The sequence below is a fragment of the Fusarium oxysporum genome, chromosome III (assembly GCF_013085055.1).
Source record: "Fusarium oxysporum Fo47 chromosome III, complete sequence".
NCBI classification, from domain to species: Eukaryota; Fungi; Ascomycota; class Sordariomycetes; order Hypocreales; family Nectriaceae; genus Fusarium; species Fusarium oxysporum.
In genome coordinates, this window is record NC_072842.1 from 2,708,210 (window position 1) to 2,727,140 (window position 18,931).

At 50.4% G+C, this 18,931-nt stretch overlaps 5 protein-coding genes across 5 annotated transcripts; 3 read left to right on the plus strand and 2 right to left on the minus strand.

The window, feature by feature from the left end:
- Positions 1-1,184: 1,184 nt before the first annotated feature.
- FOBCDRAFT_218254 (methyltransferase domain-containing protein) lies at positions 1,185-3,699 on the minus strand. The gene is made up of 2 exons (XM_054703824.2): positions 3,426-3,699; positions 1,185-3,371 (listed from the first exon to the last, which is right to left on the minus strand). Exon 2 carries the CDS (start codon positions 3,346-3,348, stop codon positions 1,555-1,557), a length of 1,794 nt encoding a protein of 597 aa, XP_054559799.1. The 5' UTR covers positions 3,349-3,371; positions 3,426-3,699; the 3' UTR covers positions 1,185-1,554.
- A 160-nt stretch (positions 3,700-3,859) lies between these two features.
- On the plus strand, positions 3,860-4,867 carry FOBCDRAFT_218255 (t-SNARE). The gene is made up of 2 exons (XM_031176589.3): positions 3,860-4,028; positions 4,077-4,867. The coding sequence occupies exons 1-2, from the start codon at positions 3,982-3,984 to the stop codon at positions 4,738-4,740; spliced, it is 711 nt and encodes a 236-aa protein (XP_031047722.2). The 5' UTR covers positions 3,860-3,981; the 3' UTR covers positions 4,741-4,867.
- Positions 4,868-4,927: 60 nt separating this feature from the next.
- On the minus strand, positions 4,928-7,009 carry FOBCDRAFT_23223 (GLE1-like protein-domain-containing protein). The gene is made up of 2 exons (XM_031176590.3): positions 5,942-7,009; positions 4,928-5,895 (listed from the first exon to the last, which is right to left on the minus strand). Exons 1-2 carry the CDS (start codon positions 6,767-6,769, stop codon positions 5,116-5,118), a joined length of 1,608 nt encoding a protein of 535 aa, XP_031047723.2. The 5' UTR covers positions 6,770-7,009; the 3' UTR covers positions 4,928-5,115.
- A 2,890-nt stretch (positions 7,010-9,899) lies between these two features.
- FOBCDRAFT_23231 (uncharacterized protein) lies at positions 9,900-14,832 on the plus strand. The gene is made up of 3 exons (XM_031176591.3): positions 9,900-10,493; positions 10,685-14,528; positions 14,580-14,832. The coding sequence occupies exons 1-3, from the start codon at positions 10,292-10,294 to the stop codon at positions 14,617-14,619; spliced, it is 4,086 nt and encodes a 1,361-aa protein (XP_031047724.2). The 5' UTR covers positions 9,900-10,291; the 3' UTR covers positions 14,620-14,832.
- Positions 14,833-15,823: 991 nt separating this feature from the next.
- FOBCDRAFT_290278 (ferritin-like domain-containing protein) lies at positions 15,824-16,841 on the plus strand (the record flags this gene model as incomplete). The annotated part of the gene is made up of 2 exons (XM_031176593.2): positions 15,824-15,990; positions 16,046-16,841. The coding sequence occupies 2 exons, from the start codon at positions 15,824-15,826 to the stop codon at positions 16,839-16,841; spliced, it is 963 nt and encodes a 320-aa protein (XP_031047726.1).
- Positions 16,842-18,931: the final 2,090 nt, after the last annotated feature.

The window sequence follows — 18,931 nt, forward strand, 5'->3', positions numbered from 1 at the left end:
GATAAATGATGGACCCTAAGTACAGGATCCTGTGGCTTTCCACAATTGGAAACACCCTAGAAACCCCAGCTTTCGGGCATCCCAACTTCCAACGTTGGATCGGTATGGCCGAGACATCGAAAGCAGCCATGATTCCATGGTATGACTTCGCCTCAAAGTCGCATACATACATACATACATAGAAGCTTGCACCTCTGTACAGCACACGAATGTGCCTCTCCAGGTGTCAGCTGTCCCTGGGCCTCCAGCCGCTGCCTTGCTTTCAGCACCAACGAACAAGAGTGACATGATGCCTGAATCCATCAGCTATGCTTCGAATCCCGTGTCAGGGAACCCCAATATCAAGATGGCATAATGGATCGCTGCCTATCATGCCTCTAAGCAGGTCCGTCGCCGTCACATTGCATGACTCTCATCCGCTGCACGCGTCTAAATACGGCTGTCTTTGAACTACTCACCTCGGTATATTCTGACACTATACCACAACACAGTTTCTCGGAAATCTCATTCCATTATCAATGTGCAACTGTCCATGTAGGGTGATGTGATTACCCCACGAAAGCCGGCGTTGCAGCGGGCGCAATACGTCCAAAGCTCTTTTTGAAGGAGCCGTGTCTAAACTTGACTTCTCTATCACGCTTGTCAGTGGCTCAGAAATGGCACCATTGACCGGACCCGTGATTCACTGCGTGGCCTCCTGCTTGCTGGTAGGCATGCTTTTGCTTTGCATTGCATCGTCCTGCCTATTTGCCTTGCATTAAGAGTGACGCAGTGAATGTCGCGCTGTCAACTTCTGACTGAAGGGCACCATGACGAAGTTGACAAGTTGATTGCGACACCAGATGCCGGCCAATGTGCCATACGAGGCAGCCCATGATCAAATTGAGTCGGTAGCGCAGCTAGGCCTATAGACAGCACGCCCTCGAAAATGGATGCTGCTTCATTAATGCCTATCAGCAAAGAGGGGCAGCTGTCCTGTTGTTTGTGGGACGGAACGCCAAGTGGGCTACGAGATAAAGGGTTCCGGGGTAGAGGCTTACAACTCATCATATCGTAATACGATTCGAGAGAGGCACGTCCGATAACTACTACTTGGTAGTATCTTAGGTTGCGAGCCAGAACTACGATCTGATGAGTATGTATCGAATACCTAAACAACACCGTGTTCGGGTAAATATATTTCCTATTGTTCTGTGCCGCTGATCGACCTAAGAACTTCCTGTCCTGTCGTCCGCTTGAGAATGTCACTCCTGAAGTGTCGAGAGAAAGCGGAGGGGGTTCATGCATGACATCGCTCATTTAGGAGAGCCAGCCACGCCCCGATATTGCCTAGCACCACCAATAACCACAACCGACGAATTACCAAACCCAGTTCCTCTCACACAAACATATTCTTTTCGTTGCCTAGCAACAAGGAGCCGATTGCATCTCTCCTCATCATGGACACAATCTGTACGTAGTAGAGAGGGCCTCGTCCAGAGATGCGGTTAGGATCGGGTATCATCATTTGAGACAACTCATTTCATTCCGATTACGACCTAGCCAAAAGTTTAATCATCGCTTAACTCCAACAACAACCAGGTTTCTCGGACTTTGTTCATAGTCAAACACCGTCTCGACCCACGCGTGACGGACGAGATCGTCGTGTTCTTTCAGAAATGTCCACCGGTCTGATACAATAAGGGATTCGACTGCCATCGCACTGAATGCCATGAGGCTCCAGACAGCACATAGCTCCTTTTTCCGAGGCATATACAATGCCTCGTACCTCTCGATCTCCTCGTCTGAGATGTCGCCCATTTTCTCCTGCATCACGTCTGCATACTGTTTGTACTCGTTGTTTGTCGTGAGCTTCTCCACCGCGCCGCGGACATAGGACTTGAACGACCCATAGCAACTTTTCCTGAGTGATCCAATGATGACTGGATTGGTGCTGATGTCGAAGGGGCTCTCACTGTCATCCTGGGTTGAGGCTGCAGTATCCGCCTGTGATTCTCCTTGGCTACCTGTATGCCGCACTTTCTTCACCACGCCTCGATCAAGGAACATCTTTTGCAAGACTGCTCGGTAGAAATGTCGAGAGAAGAATCCAGCACTCTCCTTCTCGGTCCAATTCTGCGGTGCTTGGCAAGCCATCATGCGGGCTGTGATGTTCAATCGCACGCCATCTCCCTGATATGCAGAAAACTTCTGGCTCATCGGGAATCCCTGTGGGTCATGCTTTTCTGATTCCCGAACGAGCCGACCGTTGACAGCTTGGAGAGTCGGCCTCAAGAAAGCGTGCTTGTATGTTGGAGGACCGAGTTTCTCGGTCATCAGGTTGTAACAACACCCAACGATGGCCACGGCTCGAATGTCCGGGTTGAGGACCAGAGAGCGGATTCCAAAGTGTGACAGATTTCCGCAAGAATGGATTGACATAGCCATCAGGCTTAGGCCCTTCTTCTCGTCTTCAGTTTGACTCCCAGGGTTGATTTGGGCAATGACGTCGGCCAGGTCGCCAGTTTCCAGTCGACCTGAGATGTACTGAACAGACCCCTTACCTTTTTCCACGGTATATTCGGCTTCGAGTTCTTTGACAGGTCTAAACTCAAAAGCTTCATCTCCTGCAACCTCGCGAATAGCCTTGGCCAAGGCCTCTGGGTCCTCTTGGCCATCAGGCCCCCGCGCTTCTAAAATCTTCGTCCATAGCTTCTTGTTCCTCATGACCTTTGGCTTAACGGCTAATCCAGAAGACACGTCTAGACCTCTCGCTGCCGTGACGTTGTTCTCTCGTCCCTCGACAGCTACAACATGCCTGTTATAAGGCTCGCTTGCCATGGCCCGGCCCAGATAGTTTTGGCCGCTACCGAAGTCCACGTAGTGAGATATCTCATAGCCGCACTGCGAACTGATGTCTTTTGATAGTCGGGCCAGGTAGTCCGCGAAGTTGGTGACTTCGTGAGTCTTTTTGACGTTCATGCCCACAGCTACCGACCGTGGCAGGACCGGCAATTTCTCTGAAGGGGGCGTAAATGATCGGCCAAGAGAAAGACTACGGACTGCTCGAATGTAATCTATGAGGCTCGCTGGCGGCTGCTCTCCTTCCAGCTTTAGATTGTCTAAATCATCCCGCATGAGAAGGTCAAGAAACTCCATGAGACTCCTTGAGAGGATGAATGCGTGCCATTCTTTGGGAATGGCATAATGAAAGAGACCAGGCTCGATGGTGAAAAAGTCGAGGATATGGACCCCGCCGCAGAGAATCTGAAAAGTCTCAGACGTTCGCACGAATTTAAGAAGCTCATCGATATATTCCTCTGGCGAGGAGAAGTTGCCATTGAATGGCAGGGGATTTTCTGGTATCATATTGAATGTTTGTATAGGCTACCCTGTAGAGTTATCAATGTTGATGGCCTGCGAGATGAAGCATGATCAATACGTACAAGTTCAATATATCTGCCGTTTACTATTCGAGTGTTGCCTTTATATGAATAATGACGTTGAAAGGCTGGCTATCTGACAACGGTAGTAAATCCCGTCGACCCAAGAGTTAGTGCAGTTGTGTATGGATATAAGGAAGTTGTAAACAAGCTCGAGGAAATATCTGAACTCGACTGAACCCCAGACTTTCTGATACGAACAAGGAGGTAATGAGATAACTTTAGTGCTTTCAAAACACGAATTCGAAAGCAGTTTTGCGGAGTTCTCAACCACAACCATCTTTCTTAGTTTAGTATCTTTGTGTGCGGGTCAAATTTGTAGGTGAGTCGTCGGTGAACCCAGAAGATACGTACCGCGGACCTCTCACCGAGGACTTCCGGGTTAAGCTTACCTGCAGGGTCCATGCAACGTCATCTCTCGGAACCTTCGTTGTCGCAGCCTCCCGAATATCGTGAAACACCTGGCCTAATACTCACTAATCCACTCCTTTTTCCACCAAGTCGCGCAGAATCCTCGCGCATCGTGTTTACTGCGTATGGTCACTTTGACGCTGTCAGGATGATGTCCTCTACCAACGACGAGGATCCTTTCCTCCAGGTCCAACAGTACGTCTTCGTCTTCCTGGTGCTTCGTTGTTAACAAGACCTGCGCAGAGATGTTCTCAACCAGATGGCGAATGCCCGGCCTCTATTTGCATCATATCTCCGGATCCGCTCGCTTTCCACGGATGCCAATTCTCCTGAACTCGCATCAGCTCGCTCCGATCTCGAGTCCGCCTTGTCATCCCTTGCCGACGACTTAGCAGATCTGGTCGCATCTGTTCGAGCTGTTGAATCCGAACCGTCGCAATTTGGCCTATCACCACATGAAGTCACGCGACGAAAACGACTCGTCCAAGAGGTTGGCGGCGAGATCGATGATATGCACGATGAGCTCGCCAAAAAAGTGGACGCGGGCGACTTGCCTGACCCGAATGCGTTTGCCATTGATGGTGATGCGGAGGATAACTATGCCGAGTTCGAGCAACAACAGCAGATGGAAATGATGCACGAGCAGGATCAGCATCTGGACGGCGTGTTTCAAACAGTGGGTAACTTACGTCGCCAGGCGGATGACATGGGCAGAGAGCTCGAGGAGCAGCGTGAGATGTTGGAGGAGGTAGATACCGTGGCTGATCGCGTTGGTGGCCGGTTGGCAACAGGCGTTCAGAAACTTCAGTATGTGATGCGACAGAACGAGGACCGATACAGCAGTTGCTGTATAGCGGTTCTGATATTCGTCCTCATCCTATTGTTGATTCTCCTTCTAATCCTGTGATGTTTGTATCCAGGTCAAAAGACGAATGCATAGCTCTGTTGTAAAGAGCATTTATGACACTATAACATCTAAGAATTTGGAGTTTAGGCTGGGATCACTTTAATGACTACCAATACAGGGACCGGGTATTTCTTTCTTTTTGTCTTGAATCTGTATACTACAAACAAGGATAGAGCAGCAGCGGCCATTTTGTACCCCAATGGCACCTTATAATTTAACAAGTTTATCAAACATATAACACGCCGCCAAGAACGATGCCTAGAATGGATCATCTTGCAGTAGAGCGGTCTTCAGTTTCGTAAATTTTTAACATCCCGGCCGAGAGTTTCTTTGAGTTGGTATTCGGTTGATCATACAACAGGGCGTCTTTCGCCGCTAAGTCAAGATCAACCCAGATTCGGTCTTGAGCACATCTGCCAGAGCAGCCAAGGAGCCAGCAGCAGTCGCATTTTGCGGTGCCTTCTTGGGGAACTCGATGAGAGCAAGTCGTAGTGCTGCCAAAGCTGCATTGCCGTAGAAATTGAGAAAACGCTGCTCGTGTCCCTGAATCATGGATCGCAGCACCACATATTGAGTGTTTGACGTCTCATTGGGCGGTGAGTTGACAATGTAAGCGAGCGCCCTCCAGTAATTTGTGGGTGGGTAGGGGTTCTTTTTGGAAGATTTGCCGAAATCTCTCAGAGATAGAGAAGCAAAGCCGGCGCCCAAGCCAGTCATCCTATCGTTATGGCTTTGTTCGGTAATCCATGATGGCCCGTCCTTCTTCCAGCCGATTGCCATACGGCCGCGTTCAGTTTTGTCACTGCCTCTGTGGCCGAATAGCACTGGGCACACTATTCGATATTTGGCCATGAGAATATCGACTAAAGACTGACCTCGCCATTGGAATTCCTTGGTGGAGAAGATATGAGCTGCAAATACACCAACAGGGTCTGCAGCCTTAGGATTTGCGCCACCCTCGTTAATGAATTGGCTGACAATACCCTTGGCGCAGATGTTTATGAGATATATGAAGAGTGAGGGCAGAGTAGCCTCGTTGTTTGGAGAGCCTTCCACGGGCTCTCTTTTATCAACCACAAAGAGACTGACATCAATCGGAGGACTTGGTATCCGGCCTTCCAAAGCCTCTTTCAGTGCTGCCGTAATTTTGTTGATCTGAGAGGTGTTAGCAATGGTCTCAAAATCGATGCTTATGACTTACAGGTTGGGCATTTGCACCCTTCCCACCCGTCAATTGACCAATAGCAACTCGAATTTCTCGTCGAGCAGCACCCAGCTTGCCCTTAAGAGGCGACCCGGCGACCTTGGATTGAGCTTGCAACTCTTTTCGTAGTTTCTTGAGCTCTTGGTGAATCTGGGAATAGCGGTCAATGCTGGGTGCAGATTTAGACTGCACAGGCTGTACTGTGGGCGCTGCAGGTTTGACTGCGGGCTGAGGAATGGTCGTAGCAGCTAGGGATGTAGATTGTATTGTAGCCCCGTTTGACTTCTGTGGTAGGCTTTCAGAAGCAGGTTGTGTGGTGCCGAATTGGTTGCTCGGTTTCGTTTGAGTAAAACTTGCTGTCGTAGCGGAAGCTGATGCCGGGCCTGTCGCAGGAGAGACAATGGGTTTCTTTGCATCTAAGGCCGGTGTCACATCTTTGATTTGAGTTGCTCCGTTCGTCTTCGTAGGTTCCGGTTTGGCTGGAGAAGGTGGTTGCGGTGCGGGCTCTGGGGGTAAACGAGGGACCGTCTTTGCCTTGAGCTCCCGTAGTCTTTTTTCTTCCGCAACTACTGCAGCTTCCGCTTTGAGCCTCTCCTCCTCTCTACGCTCCTCAGCAACAATGCGCTTGTGCTCCTCCTGTAGCTCATGGAGCTCATACACCCGTATAGCTGCTTGGCGTACGCGGTCATGCTCTAGTTGCGCTGCAGCCAGAGCATCCCGATGGTTCAGTTCATTGTTTCGCGAGTCGAGAAGGAAAGTTGCTGCTATGTTGCGATCCGGGCTGGAAAGCAACTGATTGCGCCTCACGGGCGACGAGAATGTCATGTCGTATACAAAGGGCTCCCAGGTCCGTTATTCGGATCGCATCCGGAAGTTGAAAGATTTCGAATCAAAAGAGTAACAATCTTGGTTCTTGGCGGCACAAAAGTGTTCTTTGAGTTCTGCAGAAAAAGAAAAAGGGTGTGAAGATGTCGACTGCCGAAGTCGCGTGAAGTTTATATGCAGCAGTTGATAAATCGTGTTAAGGCAGCCCTTTAGAAGAGGCTGGATGTCGATCCATTGGATCAAAACATTAGGTAGGTGGTTCCTATTGTACGACCAGGTCCTTATTGTCGACTATTGAACCTCGAGCTAGTCGAAAATGGTATAGCTAATTTTTGAGAGGAGGTAGATTCAGCTCGGCCCGCTAAAATAAAGTCCCGACATGCGCCACATGTGCATGCAAGCTACAGCATGAGTCCTTTGGGTACCCTACATTGATGAACATGATTCAAGGAATTAATAGGTACGGGCCAGTTTTGTGAAACATGGCTTCGACAGTGCCCATGTATGTAGCTGCTTCCTTGACCATGGGTAAACAGAAATGGGAACCATTTTCTAGGTAACAGACGCAACCGAGAGCGCAGTCCCTTGTTTATAAGGAGTAGTAAGCTTCATGGTAGTTGCTTGATAATGCAGAGTGATAGCCGCACATGGGGATGCCTCGAATTCCTGAGGTTGACCAAGATATTGCACACTGTACTTCCTGAGGAAGTCGATTTGAAACTTTTAGACACCATGAGGCGCGATGGAGTATCCCGACTGAAGGGTTGCATTGCATTGCTGGTGACTCGAATCTAGAACACTGATAGTTGTGATTCACTGCCGACCTAAGGGCCGGGCCATTGCTGGTCATTTGTGTAAGGTAGCTAGCTTACTTAAGCCCCATTCGAGGTAAGCGGAAGTTGACTTCGAATCCACCGAAGCCAGTCTGAGAGACTGAGGACATTGAACACCAAGAGTGAACAAAAGTGCTGAACTCTGTGTTGATTTACATGACCGGGCTTTTTAAGCTCGAGATCGTCTCGAACACAATACGTGCCATGCCATTACTGTATACGCATGGCATCAGTTACCAACAACAGTATTGCAAATCAGCCAATATATCCAATTACAACATAAGTAAGGTAACTTGGGAATCTGAAATGCCGAATGACCTAGGCACTGTTGAAACAGAACACAACTAGTTCTGGAACTGCTAAGACTTTCTATTGGAAGCTGGTTTAATTTTCTTCGTGAATGATTTTCACTTTAAGCGAGGCCTTGAACATTTCTGGCAGAGTGAAGAAGCATTTCATCCTCACTACCTTACTCGAAAAGACAGCTACCGTGAAGTGACTGGTTAGCTGTGGACTACTTGCAGATTATCTCGGTTTTTGATGGAAATATAAAAACATGAAGCTGACTGGATCTTCACAGTGCTTGATACGGTACTTCTAGCGATGCAGACAGATCCCAGGAGAAGAATCGGTGGAATGTAGATGAGATCACTTAAGCTCGATGACGTGAGTTTTAGGATCCCGCCCGTTTTTTGGGCTAATAAATCGTGCAAAGGCCAACCTTAGAAGAGAAACATCCAGTTCCCCTTGTTCCCTCATGTTGGGTAGTGTCAGGAACTGTTCGACTGAATAATTGGCATTTATGATAGCTAAACTTAGTCTATTCCTAACAAATTTTGAAAATTATACTTCTCTCTTGTCCTCCATGTACAATATGGATCTCAGATAACCCATAACTATCTTCTGACTAAGGATAGAGAAAGAATTTTAACTTATAGCTCCCTTTCTCGTTCTTTGGTATGTTTAAGCCAAGGATTCGTTTGTGTGTCCATGGCTTGAAGTAAGGGGTCCCAGGTTCGTCGCCCCTAGCGTAGGCGGATACGGTTAAGCATCACCAGGTTGGGTAGTCACAGGGGCCTCGTTCGTTTAGGACGCTTTGAGGTGTAACACTGGATGCGTAGAGGATGAAGACGAGTACTCGGTAGTCGGTCTTGGGGTTTTTGTTTAGGGGAGGAGTCTGTTTCGACATTGTTTGACAATAGTAGTGCCAGGGTGTTGAGAATGGTAAAGGTATTGAAACGTAGCGAAGACCTGTCCTCTGCTGAATGAGTTCGTCTCACTTCAACACTGGGGTAACGGCGTCAGCTAGTTAGCCAAAGGCTAGCTATTTCCACTGTCAGTGTCCATAAAATTCTAAATGTTCGTATATCGGCCAGCTCAATTTCAAGACCTCGACTATTTCCATCACAAAGCAAGACTGTCTCACAGCAAGGTAAACATGAACAATGATCCATCGCCCGGTTTTCTTATCAAGTTTCACTCTATTTACTCTGAATGACGCCCTCTCATCCCTCAACGCCACATTCAGAAAGATCGACTCCTTGAATCATGGACCATGTCCAATCTCAAGCTAGGGGGGTGGTGGTACCCTTGTATTTGAACTTTGACCGTCTTTGTGAGCAGGATACAGGAAGCTCCTGAAAACAAACACAGTAATTTCAAGACTCATATTTCGGTGAACTGAACCTAGCAATGTGTTCTTGACATATCCGATTAAGGATAGAGACTGAAAGGAGTCGACAGTTTCAGTTGAACGAGTTGTCCAGACTCTGCAACCATTATCCATGGCACTTAGGAGATAGCATCCCCGCTATTAGCGGAGTCAGCCGGCGTCAGTGCGAGCTTCAGGTGCTAGGGGCTCTACCAGGCCCGGCTGGAGGCCACTAGAGGTGCGTTAGACCAGCGGACAACCCCATCTTTAGGCGTCTCTAAGGATAATCCCCCGGTCCAGCTGTCTGGATGCTAAAGCTGTGATCCAATGGCCCCAGATATTCATTTGCGCTCGTGAGGTAGTAAAGGCCAGCCAAAGCGGTACGAGAAATACAGCAGCGGTAGCTTTCGATTATTGCATCTATTACTTTCCATTTTAGAACTGCCAATGGAGACAAGGAGCCAGAGAGGGAAGGTACATCAGGCTCTTACCAGCTGCGCAAGACATACGTAAATTTAGGTCAGAAGTACAGTCCAAACTTATCTGGTACGTAGCCGTATCCCACCTCACGCTCTCCACTGAAGCTAAACCATCTCTATCTAGGTACCTACCTATCCACCCATCACCTTCTTCGCATCCATCCCTCCTCTTCTTCTCCTCCAACTCACTCTCGTCTCTCTTCCTGTCGCCAGGAGTTGGAATTTGTTCCATCCATCCAGGCTTTCACTTCTTGTCGTCTCACCATCTGCCTCTTCATCGCCGCCTTTCCAAATCACGTTCCTTGGCTCAGCGCAAGCTCGTCTACCCTCCTTTTGGGCAAACATTGTCCCGCCGTGCCATCGCCTATCGCCATCGCAATTCGCCTCATCCATTGCCCGTTTCCCAACAGGTTCGCCTATCCTCACCCAACCGCCCATCTTCGGCCATTACAACGCTTCTCGATATCAGATCCAACTAGCTGTATCGTGATCAATCACCTTCGCCGAACATCGACGTGCTATATCTACAATCCAAGTGCTCTTGACTCAACTGCCCAACATGGAGCAGCAGCAACAGCAACCCCCGCAGCAGCCGCAGCAACAGCAGCCGCAGCAGCAGCAGTCTTCTCAACAGCAAGCTTCCCAGCAGCAGCCTCAGGTTGGCGGCGTCCCTGGGCCTGCTGGACGTAGACTTCACATTGCCCATCGCCGAAGCCCTTCTGAGCTGACGCCACTGATGAGCATGTTTGCTAACCCTGGAAGTAAGTTCATGAGGCCTCAACTGTCCTGTTTCCAACACTTTATATATGCATCATCCTGTACCTTCACTCTGTCATCTTGCCCCTTTTAAGCAGCAACTGTTCCATACGTTTCTAAGCCATCATCTATGATGCCCCTGCCATAGCCATGGGAGTTCATTATGCAGCAGTGTACTAACTGATCTATCTTATAGTGGAGCAGCTTGCCATTCAGCAGCAGATCGAACTGTTGCAGCAACAGCAGCAGCAGATTCAAGCTACGCATCAGCAATATGTCAATATGGGAATGGTGCCTCCTGGACAGCCCCTCGGTCCTGGTGGTGCGTTCAATCCTTTGCAGCCAATGCCCAATATGTCGCAAGCTGCTTTCCAGTTCCCCAACCAAGTACCTCAGCAGAACATGGCTCCTCCCACCCAGCCACTCTCACATCGCCGTAATCAGTCGGCACTTCCTAACATGGGCATGGGGCCTCCTCCTGCGCCCTCGTCTGGTGCTTCTGGATCTGGCTTTGGCAACTTTGAAGCCCCTCAAGCCCAGGGCCGAGAGAACACTGGTGGCCGAGGCGGCCGTGGTGGAGGTGCTGGTGGTGGTCATCAAAGAAGACACTCTCTAGCCCTCGCCGACGCCAAGAAGGCCGCCGAGATTGCCCAACAGAAGCGAACAACCACCGGCTTCTCCTTCCCTGCCTCTCCTGCCCCGGACGAGGAGAACAAGCCCGCTTCCCAGTCCACCCTCGAAGTTCCTGTTGCTCAGGGCTCGACCCGCGGTGGACGTGGCGGTCATGGCCGCAGTCAGAGCATGGCGGTTAATGGACGAGGCGGCGGCCGTGGTGGTTTGAATGCTGAAAGCAATGAATTCCAACGCCGCGGAAGCGGCCATGCCCGTACCGGATCTCGCAACTTCGAAGGTAACTGGCGTACTCAAGGACAGGGCCAAGAACAGTCTGGCAATGCCGGACAGAGCCAAGGCTTCCAGCCTGGTCACCGACCTCGCGGATCTATGAACCAGTCCGTCTCTGGAATTGGAGGCTTTCAGTATAACCCCAATCAACCTCAGGTTATGCAGCTCCCCAACCAGATGATGATGCCCCAAATGTATGGGCAGCAGCTCAATCCCATGCAGCTGAACCAGCTACAGGCTTTGCAAGCCGCTCAAATGAATGGCCAGCCTTTTATGGGTCTCCAGGGCTCCCAGCATGCTGGTCAGCTTGGTGGTCAGCAGCAGCAACAACAGCGAAAGACCCTTTTTACCCCCTATCTTCCTCAGGCCTCCCTCCCCGCTCTTTTGGCTGATGGGCAGCTCGTGTCCGGTATCCTCCGTGTCAACAAGAAGAACCGTAGTGATGCTTATGTTACCACTCAGGATGGTCTGCTTGATGCTGATATCTTCATTTGTGGTAGCAAGGACCGAAACCGTGCTCTCGAAGGTGATCTCGTCGCTATCGAGCTTCTGGATGTTGACGAAGTTTGGGGCCAGAAGCGCGAGAAAGAAGAGAAGAAGAAACGCAAGGACATTACCGATACTCGATCCGGATCTACTAACCAAGGTAATCAGAACTCTGGCAATAACAACGATGGGAACGCTCCCGAGGGCGGAATTCGTCGTCGTGGCAGTCTCCGTCAGCGCCCCACTCAAAAGAAGAACGATGATGTGGAAGTTGAGGGCCAGAGTCTCCTCCTTGTTGAAGAGGAGGAAATCAACGATGAACAGAAGCCCCTGTACGCTGGCCACGTTGTTGCTGTTGTTGAGCGTGTTGCCGGTCAAATGTTTTCTGGTACTCTTGGCCTACTCCGCCCTAGCAGCCAAGCTACCAAGGAGAAGCAGGAGGCCGAGAGGGCTGCTCGTGAAGGTAACAACTCGCGCCACCCCGAGCCTCGCCAACAGGAGAAGCCCAAGATTGTTTGGTTCAAGCCCACAGACAAGCGTGTGCCACTTATTGCCATCCCCACCGAGCAGGCACCCCGCGACTTTGTTGAGAAGCACCAAGACTACGCGGATCGAATTTTTGTGGCTTGCATAAAGCGCTGGCCCATTACCTCCCTCCACCCCTTTGGAACTCTGGTTGAGCAGCTTGGACGCATGGGTGATCTTAAGGTTGAAACCGATGCTCTTCTTCGCGACAACAACTTCGCTTCAGATGAGTTCTCTGACGCCGTGCTCCGCAGCGTTGGCCTGCAAGACTGGTCGCTTGATAAGGAAGACGAGGCAGCCCTCGCCGAACGTCGTGACTACCGCGAAAAGAATGTTTTCACGATCGACTACAATGGAGGAGCTGAGCTCGGCAATGCCGTGCATGTCAAGTCTCGTCCTGATGGCAAGATTGAGATCGGTATCCACGTAGCTGACATCGCACACTTTGTTAAGCCCAACTCTTTGGTGGATCGCGAGGCTAAGAAGCGAGGCACCTCCGTTCAGCTCAAGAATCGCTTCTGCGCCCTGTTGCCGCCCAAGCTGTCGGCTGAAGTTTGCTCTCTGACCCCCGAACAGGACCGTCTCGCTGTGTCCGTGGTATTCAATGTGAACCCCCACACTGGTTCTGTCGCCGAAGGTGATGCATGGATTGGCCGCTCGATCATCAAGAGCGCCGGCAAGGTTTCCCTTGACGACATTGATGATGCTCTAACAAACCCCTCGGAATACAAGAACCCGGCTGTTCCTGTCAATACGATACAGATTCTCAACGCTGTGTCGCAGAAGTTCCGAGAAGCTCGTCTCGGTGCCGGTGGCGAACCCATTGCACCTCTTAGACTGCTCCAGCAACTCGACGACGAGAACGACCCGGTCCAGGACAACCTCTTCGACTCGACGCAGGCTCTTGAGCTTGTGGAAGAACTGATTCACAAAGCTAACGCTCATGTGGCACAACGTCTTGTTGAGGGGCTCCCTGAGAAGGCCTTCCTTCGTCGCCAGTCTGCTCCCAACCCCCGCCGACTCCAGACTTTCGTGGAGCGCATGACAGCGTTGGGTTATGATATCGACTCATCCGGCAGCGGTGCCCTCCAAAACAGCCTCTTCAAGGTTGATGACCCAGATCTGCGAAAGGGTATGGAGACTCTTGTCGTCAAGTCTATGCAGAGGGCCAAGTACTTCATTTCAGGTAAGACTGGCAAGCAGCTGTGGCCCCACTATGCTCTCAACCTGCCTCTTTACACTCATTTCACCAACCCGACCCGGCGCTACGCCGATATTATTGTCCACCGTCAACTCGAGGCTGTTCTCTCTGAGGGCAAGATTGAGTTTACTGAGGATCTGGAGAACCTCGTCAAGACCGCCGAGTCTTGTAATACTAAGAAGGATTCTGCTCAGAATGCCCAGGAGCAGAGTGTCCACATCGAGTCTTGCCGAACGATGGATAAGAAGCGCCAAGAGGCCAACGGTGACCTCATTGCTGAGGGTATCGTCTTGTGTGTATACGAGTCTGCGTTTGACGTTCTCATCCCTGAGTGGGGATTCGAGAAGCGAGTTCATTGTGACCAGCTACCTCTGAAGAAGGCCGAGTTCCGAAAGGAGAAGCGGGTTCTTGAGCTTTACTGGGAGAAGGGCGTTCCCAGTTCGGCGTTCGTGCCTGAGGATGAGCGACCCAAGGCTGCCGCATCCATCCGACACTCAAATGCTCTAGCAGCTCAGCGCCAGGCTGAGGAGGCTGAACGTGTCCGAAAGGAGCGCGAGGAAGCTACTCGCAAGCAAACCGATACCGGTACCATCTCAACTGATGACGTTGATGCTCTTTTCGACGATGACGACGATAACACATCCGACGTGACTGAGGCCATGGCCGGAGCCTCGCTGGCTGAGCGCCCTACTCAGAGCGTCCCCGGCTCCCCTGCTCGCTCCTCATCCAACGCCGGCAACCTGCATCGCACTCGTTCCGATTCCAAGGTCCCTGTGGCGGAGGCTGTCGAGACTCGCCTGACCAACAAGGAGAAGTACCTCAGCTTCTTCTCGCTTCGCGAGGAGGGTGGTGACTACATCCAGGATGTGACAGAGATGACGAGGGTACCGGTGATCCTGAAGACGGATCTCACCAAGAGCCCACCGTAAGTCAACTTTTGTTTAGAGAAGAAGTATCGTGCTAACCGAGAGACCAGTTGCCTGACCATCCGATCTCTGAACCCTTATGCTCTGTGAAAGGACAAACAAAAGTTAGCTGACGATTGTAATGGGGACAATGTAGTGCGTAGTTTTTAAACCGGGCTACTTGGTCGAGGAAGAAGGTATATCTATGTTTGCGTGAGGAGCATTGCCAGACGGAGAAGATTGCCAGAAGGAGTCGGACTTTTAGGTAGTGGTATTGAACAGCGGAAGTAATCTCATCTTTTCTCAAGCAGTATATGATCGCCTTTTTGTTATTGTGCTGTTTGCCTTAATTTTTTAAAAGGACTTCCATCTGTTTCTAGGAAAACGACAAGACCTTGTACTCGACTACGTAGGTATGTAGAATTTCTGGGAGTGCTTTGCAAGGCAATCGTCAATTAATTCAGCTATCAGGCGAAGGCGGTTTCATTGTTTTGCCAACCATCTCAATTACGGACAAGCCTTTGTTTTGCTCTGATTCTGGGTTAGCCCAGCAATGGCGCAAAAGAGCCTAGATTACAGTTATCAGATTCAAACTATTAACTCTACTTTAGCCTTTTGGCTTCTTTTGCAGGGTTGATATGTATCAGAAGTGTTTCGGCCAATGACCGGACCGAGCAATGCTTATAATGGACCAAATAAGGCAGTGAGGGGATTTCGGGATCTCAGGACAGTGTTTCATCATCATCCTTGGGCCACCTACAGCGTTACATTGTAGATACACTACATGTGCGCTGCCATATCTCGGGACGGTTTCATGGCTCGCGTTTGACGTCTCAGATCTTCAGATGGCAAACACCGGATAGTCGAGCTCAGTCAGCGGAAACGTTTGAAGGGGAAGCTTGTTAAACACGGCTATCTGGCGTTCCTGGACGTCGTCCTCTCTTGGCATCAGTGGTGAGGCATGCTTAACACCCCTGTGATATCACGGATGCTGTGCCAGCCGAACAAGTCAAGATGATGACCCCGGCGTTGAGAATTAGAATATTAAGGCGGTGGTATCCACGTTGTTCTAGTTTTGTTTTCTCGATCTGACTTGACTTGACTCATAAAGACAGTTTTGTCCTTTCGTTTACACTCGCTCGTTCAATAAGCGCTGGCCTGCTTTTGATACCCTAATTCCTATTACATTCGATTCGATTCTTCAATTGAGATCAATCTCATTGTTTAATATCTTTTTTTCCCCTCTTTCTTCTAAAACTTATTTCTATTACTCTCCTTGCTGGCTGGTCCGACACGTTCCTTTCGATTATACAACATGGCATCTCTCAAGACTATTCTCTTCGGCCTCTTTGCCACCACGGCTTTGGCGATGCCTTCTGGCCCTAGATTTTCCAAGAGACAACTTCAGTATCACGACTTGTCCAAGCGCCAGAATGCTGCTGCTGCTGCTGCTGGCCTCAGTGACTTAGATATCCTCCAATTGTAAGTCTTGACAGCATAGCCCTGTCACACCAAACAGCTAAACTAACACGCTCAGCGCCTTGACACTGGAGCATCTTGAGGATACCTTCTACCGCGAGGCTTTTCTAACCCTCTCCGACGAAGCCTTCGCCCCTCTCGGCCTCTCAACACAAACCCTTGACGACATCAAGGCCATTGGCAAAACCGAGGCTGCTCACGTAGTCCTCCTTCAGTCTGCCCTCGCAGGTAATGGCATCACACCTGTCCAAGAGTGCAAATACGACTTCAAAGGCGCAACAGCCGACCCAGCTGCCATGGTTGCAACAGCTGCTATTCTCGAGAGTGTTGGTGTCTCGGCCTATCTGGGCGCAGCGCCACTGCTCTCTGACCCTGCTATCCTCGGCACCGCTGGCGCAATTCTTACTGTTGAAGCACGGCATCAGACCGCCATCAGGATATTTTCTCAGGCAAAGGCAGTTCCTCAACCTCTCGATACCGCCCTTGGACCCCGGGCAGTTTTCTCACTCGCCGCACCCTTCATCACGGAATGCCCTGAGGGTTCTAACCTCAAGATCGAAGCGTTCCCAACTCTCGCTATGGCAGAGGGCCAGGACGTCAAGGCTGTAGCCATTGGAACTAAAGTGAAGCTTGCTTCCGAGGCTGCCGCTGGAGCCACGCACTGTGGTTTTACTTCTGGAGGTCAGCTTCCTGGTGGAACCAAATTCACTACGTTCACTGAGGGAGAGGGCTGCGAAGTTCCCCAAGGAGCTGCGGGCGTTGTCTACGTGACCTTGACCAGTGCTGGACCTTTGGAGGGCGTTTTGTCAGATGACATTACTGTGGCTGGGCCTATGGTACTGACCCTTTCTTAAGGGAGCTGTCGAGAAGCGTTGGTGGTGGTATGGTAATGATATCTTATGTCCAATGTAGACTGGAGAGCTACTCCGCTCATATCAATATAATCGCTAGTCACTTACAAGACCCTAAAGAAGCCACCAGATGTGTAGTCTGACTTTTTTCTTTCTTTTTTTCTTTTCGTGTTGAAATTGTGTGTGAAAGCGGTTTTCCTGACTGGATATAGTACGCATGTTGGATATCACCAACCTGGCTATATCTACTAGGATCTTAAATGCTTCGTCCGACGACCTCTGGAGCCGCCTGGCTGGGGACGTGTTGCCATGCACTCCAGCACCACCTCCTCACTTGACATCAACCCATCCCCACAAGTCCTGCTGGCAACTCCTCCGACACGTCTGCTAATGTGATAACTTTTATGTCCCTGACTTTTTATGCCGCCCGCGCCAACGCCGCTAAGTCTGCAAGACGGTTTGTGACCAAATGGATCACGCTCAAAGACCACTAATGTAACATTTGCCATATATATGCCTCAAGCCTCGGCCATGCTCTAGAAAGGTCGCGCCTCGAGGTATGCCTGAGCCTTGGTCCATGCATCCTTATCTTCCGCCCGTAGCTCGTCCGTACCCAGCATTTTAACGCCCTTAACGAGTGCATCGATAAAGTCACGCACAACACGGAAGTCCTTAGTTAGTGACTCGGCATATGGCACGAATGTCTTAGGGAACTCTTCCAGCCGCTGTAAGCGAGCCTCCTGGTCCCCTCCAGCTTCATCGTCATCGAAGAAGGTCCGCACAGCAATGCCGAGGCCGATATCGGGCTCTTGATGGAAAGGTAGCCTGTTCAAGTGTTAGTGGTGTCTAATGAAGGACGGGGAAGAACCATACCGTCGACTGATTTCCAATTGATCATCCCTTTCACGCTTCGACTGTCCATACAAGAACATCGAAGCCACAATCGCCTCAACCAGATCTCGATCAGCTTCTCTCACTGCTGATGCCAAGGACCAGAAGCTGAGCAGGTTTTTGTTAAGCGGACCAGTGTATCCATAAACCTGGTGCCGAAGCTTCAACAAGGAAGCGCACTCGCTGATCAGCACAAGAGTTGCCTTTTCTTCATAAGAACCTTTCCGGGGCAGGCCAGCTTGGCCTTCAGTGTGCTTCCCGGTCAAAAGTCCGTTTCGGATGAGTTCAAATGCAACCAGGGCTGCTTCTGGCAGACCAGTCACCTCAGGATGGTTCTCCTTGGCGTCCTGGAGAATCAGAAGAGTATTGGCCAAGGCATTTCCCCACGGTGTAAGTTTGTGCTCATCGTTGGCGTATCCTCTCAGGTGGAGGAATCGCCAGATGGCCACCGAAGTCACCATATCTGTGCTGTCGATTCCCTTTATGGGCCTCTCCTTGGGGAATGTCTTAGCCACAAAGTCGGAGTTAACAAGTGACAAAACTTCCAGCGACACGGGGCCCGCGAAATCATCAGGGAAGAATGCACGAAGATCCTCATCCTTGACACTCCAGCTGGCAACCCTCTGGGAGGGAGGAGGGTTGACAGAGCGGTGGTTGATCGTGTAAGAATATTTGGGGTCAAACCAGACGCGAACTTTGATATTTTTGTGCTGGATACCTCGGTGAAGTCTGGGGATCAACAGAGAAAGGGCCTGCTCTTTAATGGGCACTATTCTGTCAGTGATGAGCTTTTTGTATTCGTCCGAGGCAACCCCGTCCAAGGTTGGCTGAATGAGAACTTGACCGTGGGTGATGTTGCCCAGTAGACGGGGCCCAATCAAGCCGGTGTTGAGATAATGGAATAGTTCAGCTGGCAACTGGAGGCCGAGGTATTCATGGTTGTCACTGGTCAAGTGCTCATAGTCGTTCACACGGATTTCGCCACTCTCAGCGATGTAAACGAAGTGGTGGACAACCATTCTTGCCTTGCGATACTTGTCGAGCCAACCAGAGTCCTTGCTTTGGAGTATATCGTTGAAGCTGGCGCAAGCAGTTGCGACACTGTTTTCTGCAGTCCTCAGCAAGTTGGCGGCAGTCGAAATATTGTAGTCCGAGTATATAGAGCTTTCCAGAAGAGCAGGGAATGGAGGCAGGAACGATGT

Coding starts and splice junctions, on each gene's coding strand:
- FOBCDRAFT_218254 (XM_054703824.2), bottom strand. CDS start 3,348: ATGATACCAGAAAATCCCCTGCCATTCAATGGCAACTTCTCCTCGCCA.
- FOBCDRAFT_218255 (XM_031176589.3), top strand. CDS start 3,982: ATGATGTCCTCTACCAACGACGAGGATCCTTTCCTCCAGGTCCAACA. Junction 4,029..4,076: donor CCTTTCCTCCAGGTCCAACA/GTACGTCTTCGT, acceptor AGACCTGCGCAG/AGATGTTCTCAACCAGATGG.
- FOBCDRAFT_23223 (XM_031176590.3), bottom strand. CDS start 6,769: ATGACATTCTCGTCGCCCGTGAGGCGCAATCAGTTGCTTTCCAGCCCG. Junction 5,896..5,941: donor AGGGTGCAAATGCCCAACCT/GTAAGTCATAAG, acceptor AACACCTCTCAG/ATCAACAAAATTACGGCAGC.
- FOBCDRAFT_23231 (XM_031176591.3), top strand. CDS start 10,292: ATGGAGCAGCAGCAACAGCAACCCCCGCAGCAGCCGCAGCAACAGCAG. Junction 10,494..10,684: donor CATGTTTGCTAACCCTGGAA/GTAAGTTCATGA, acceptor TCTATCTTATAG/TGGAGCAGCTTGCCATTCAG. Junction 14,529..14,579: donor GATCTCACCAAGAGCCCACC/GTAAGTCAACTT, acceptor CCGAGAGACCAG/TTGCCTGACCATCCGATCTC.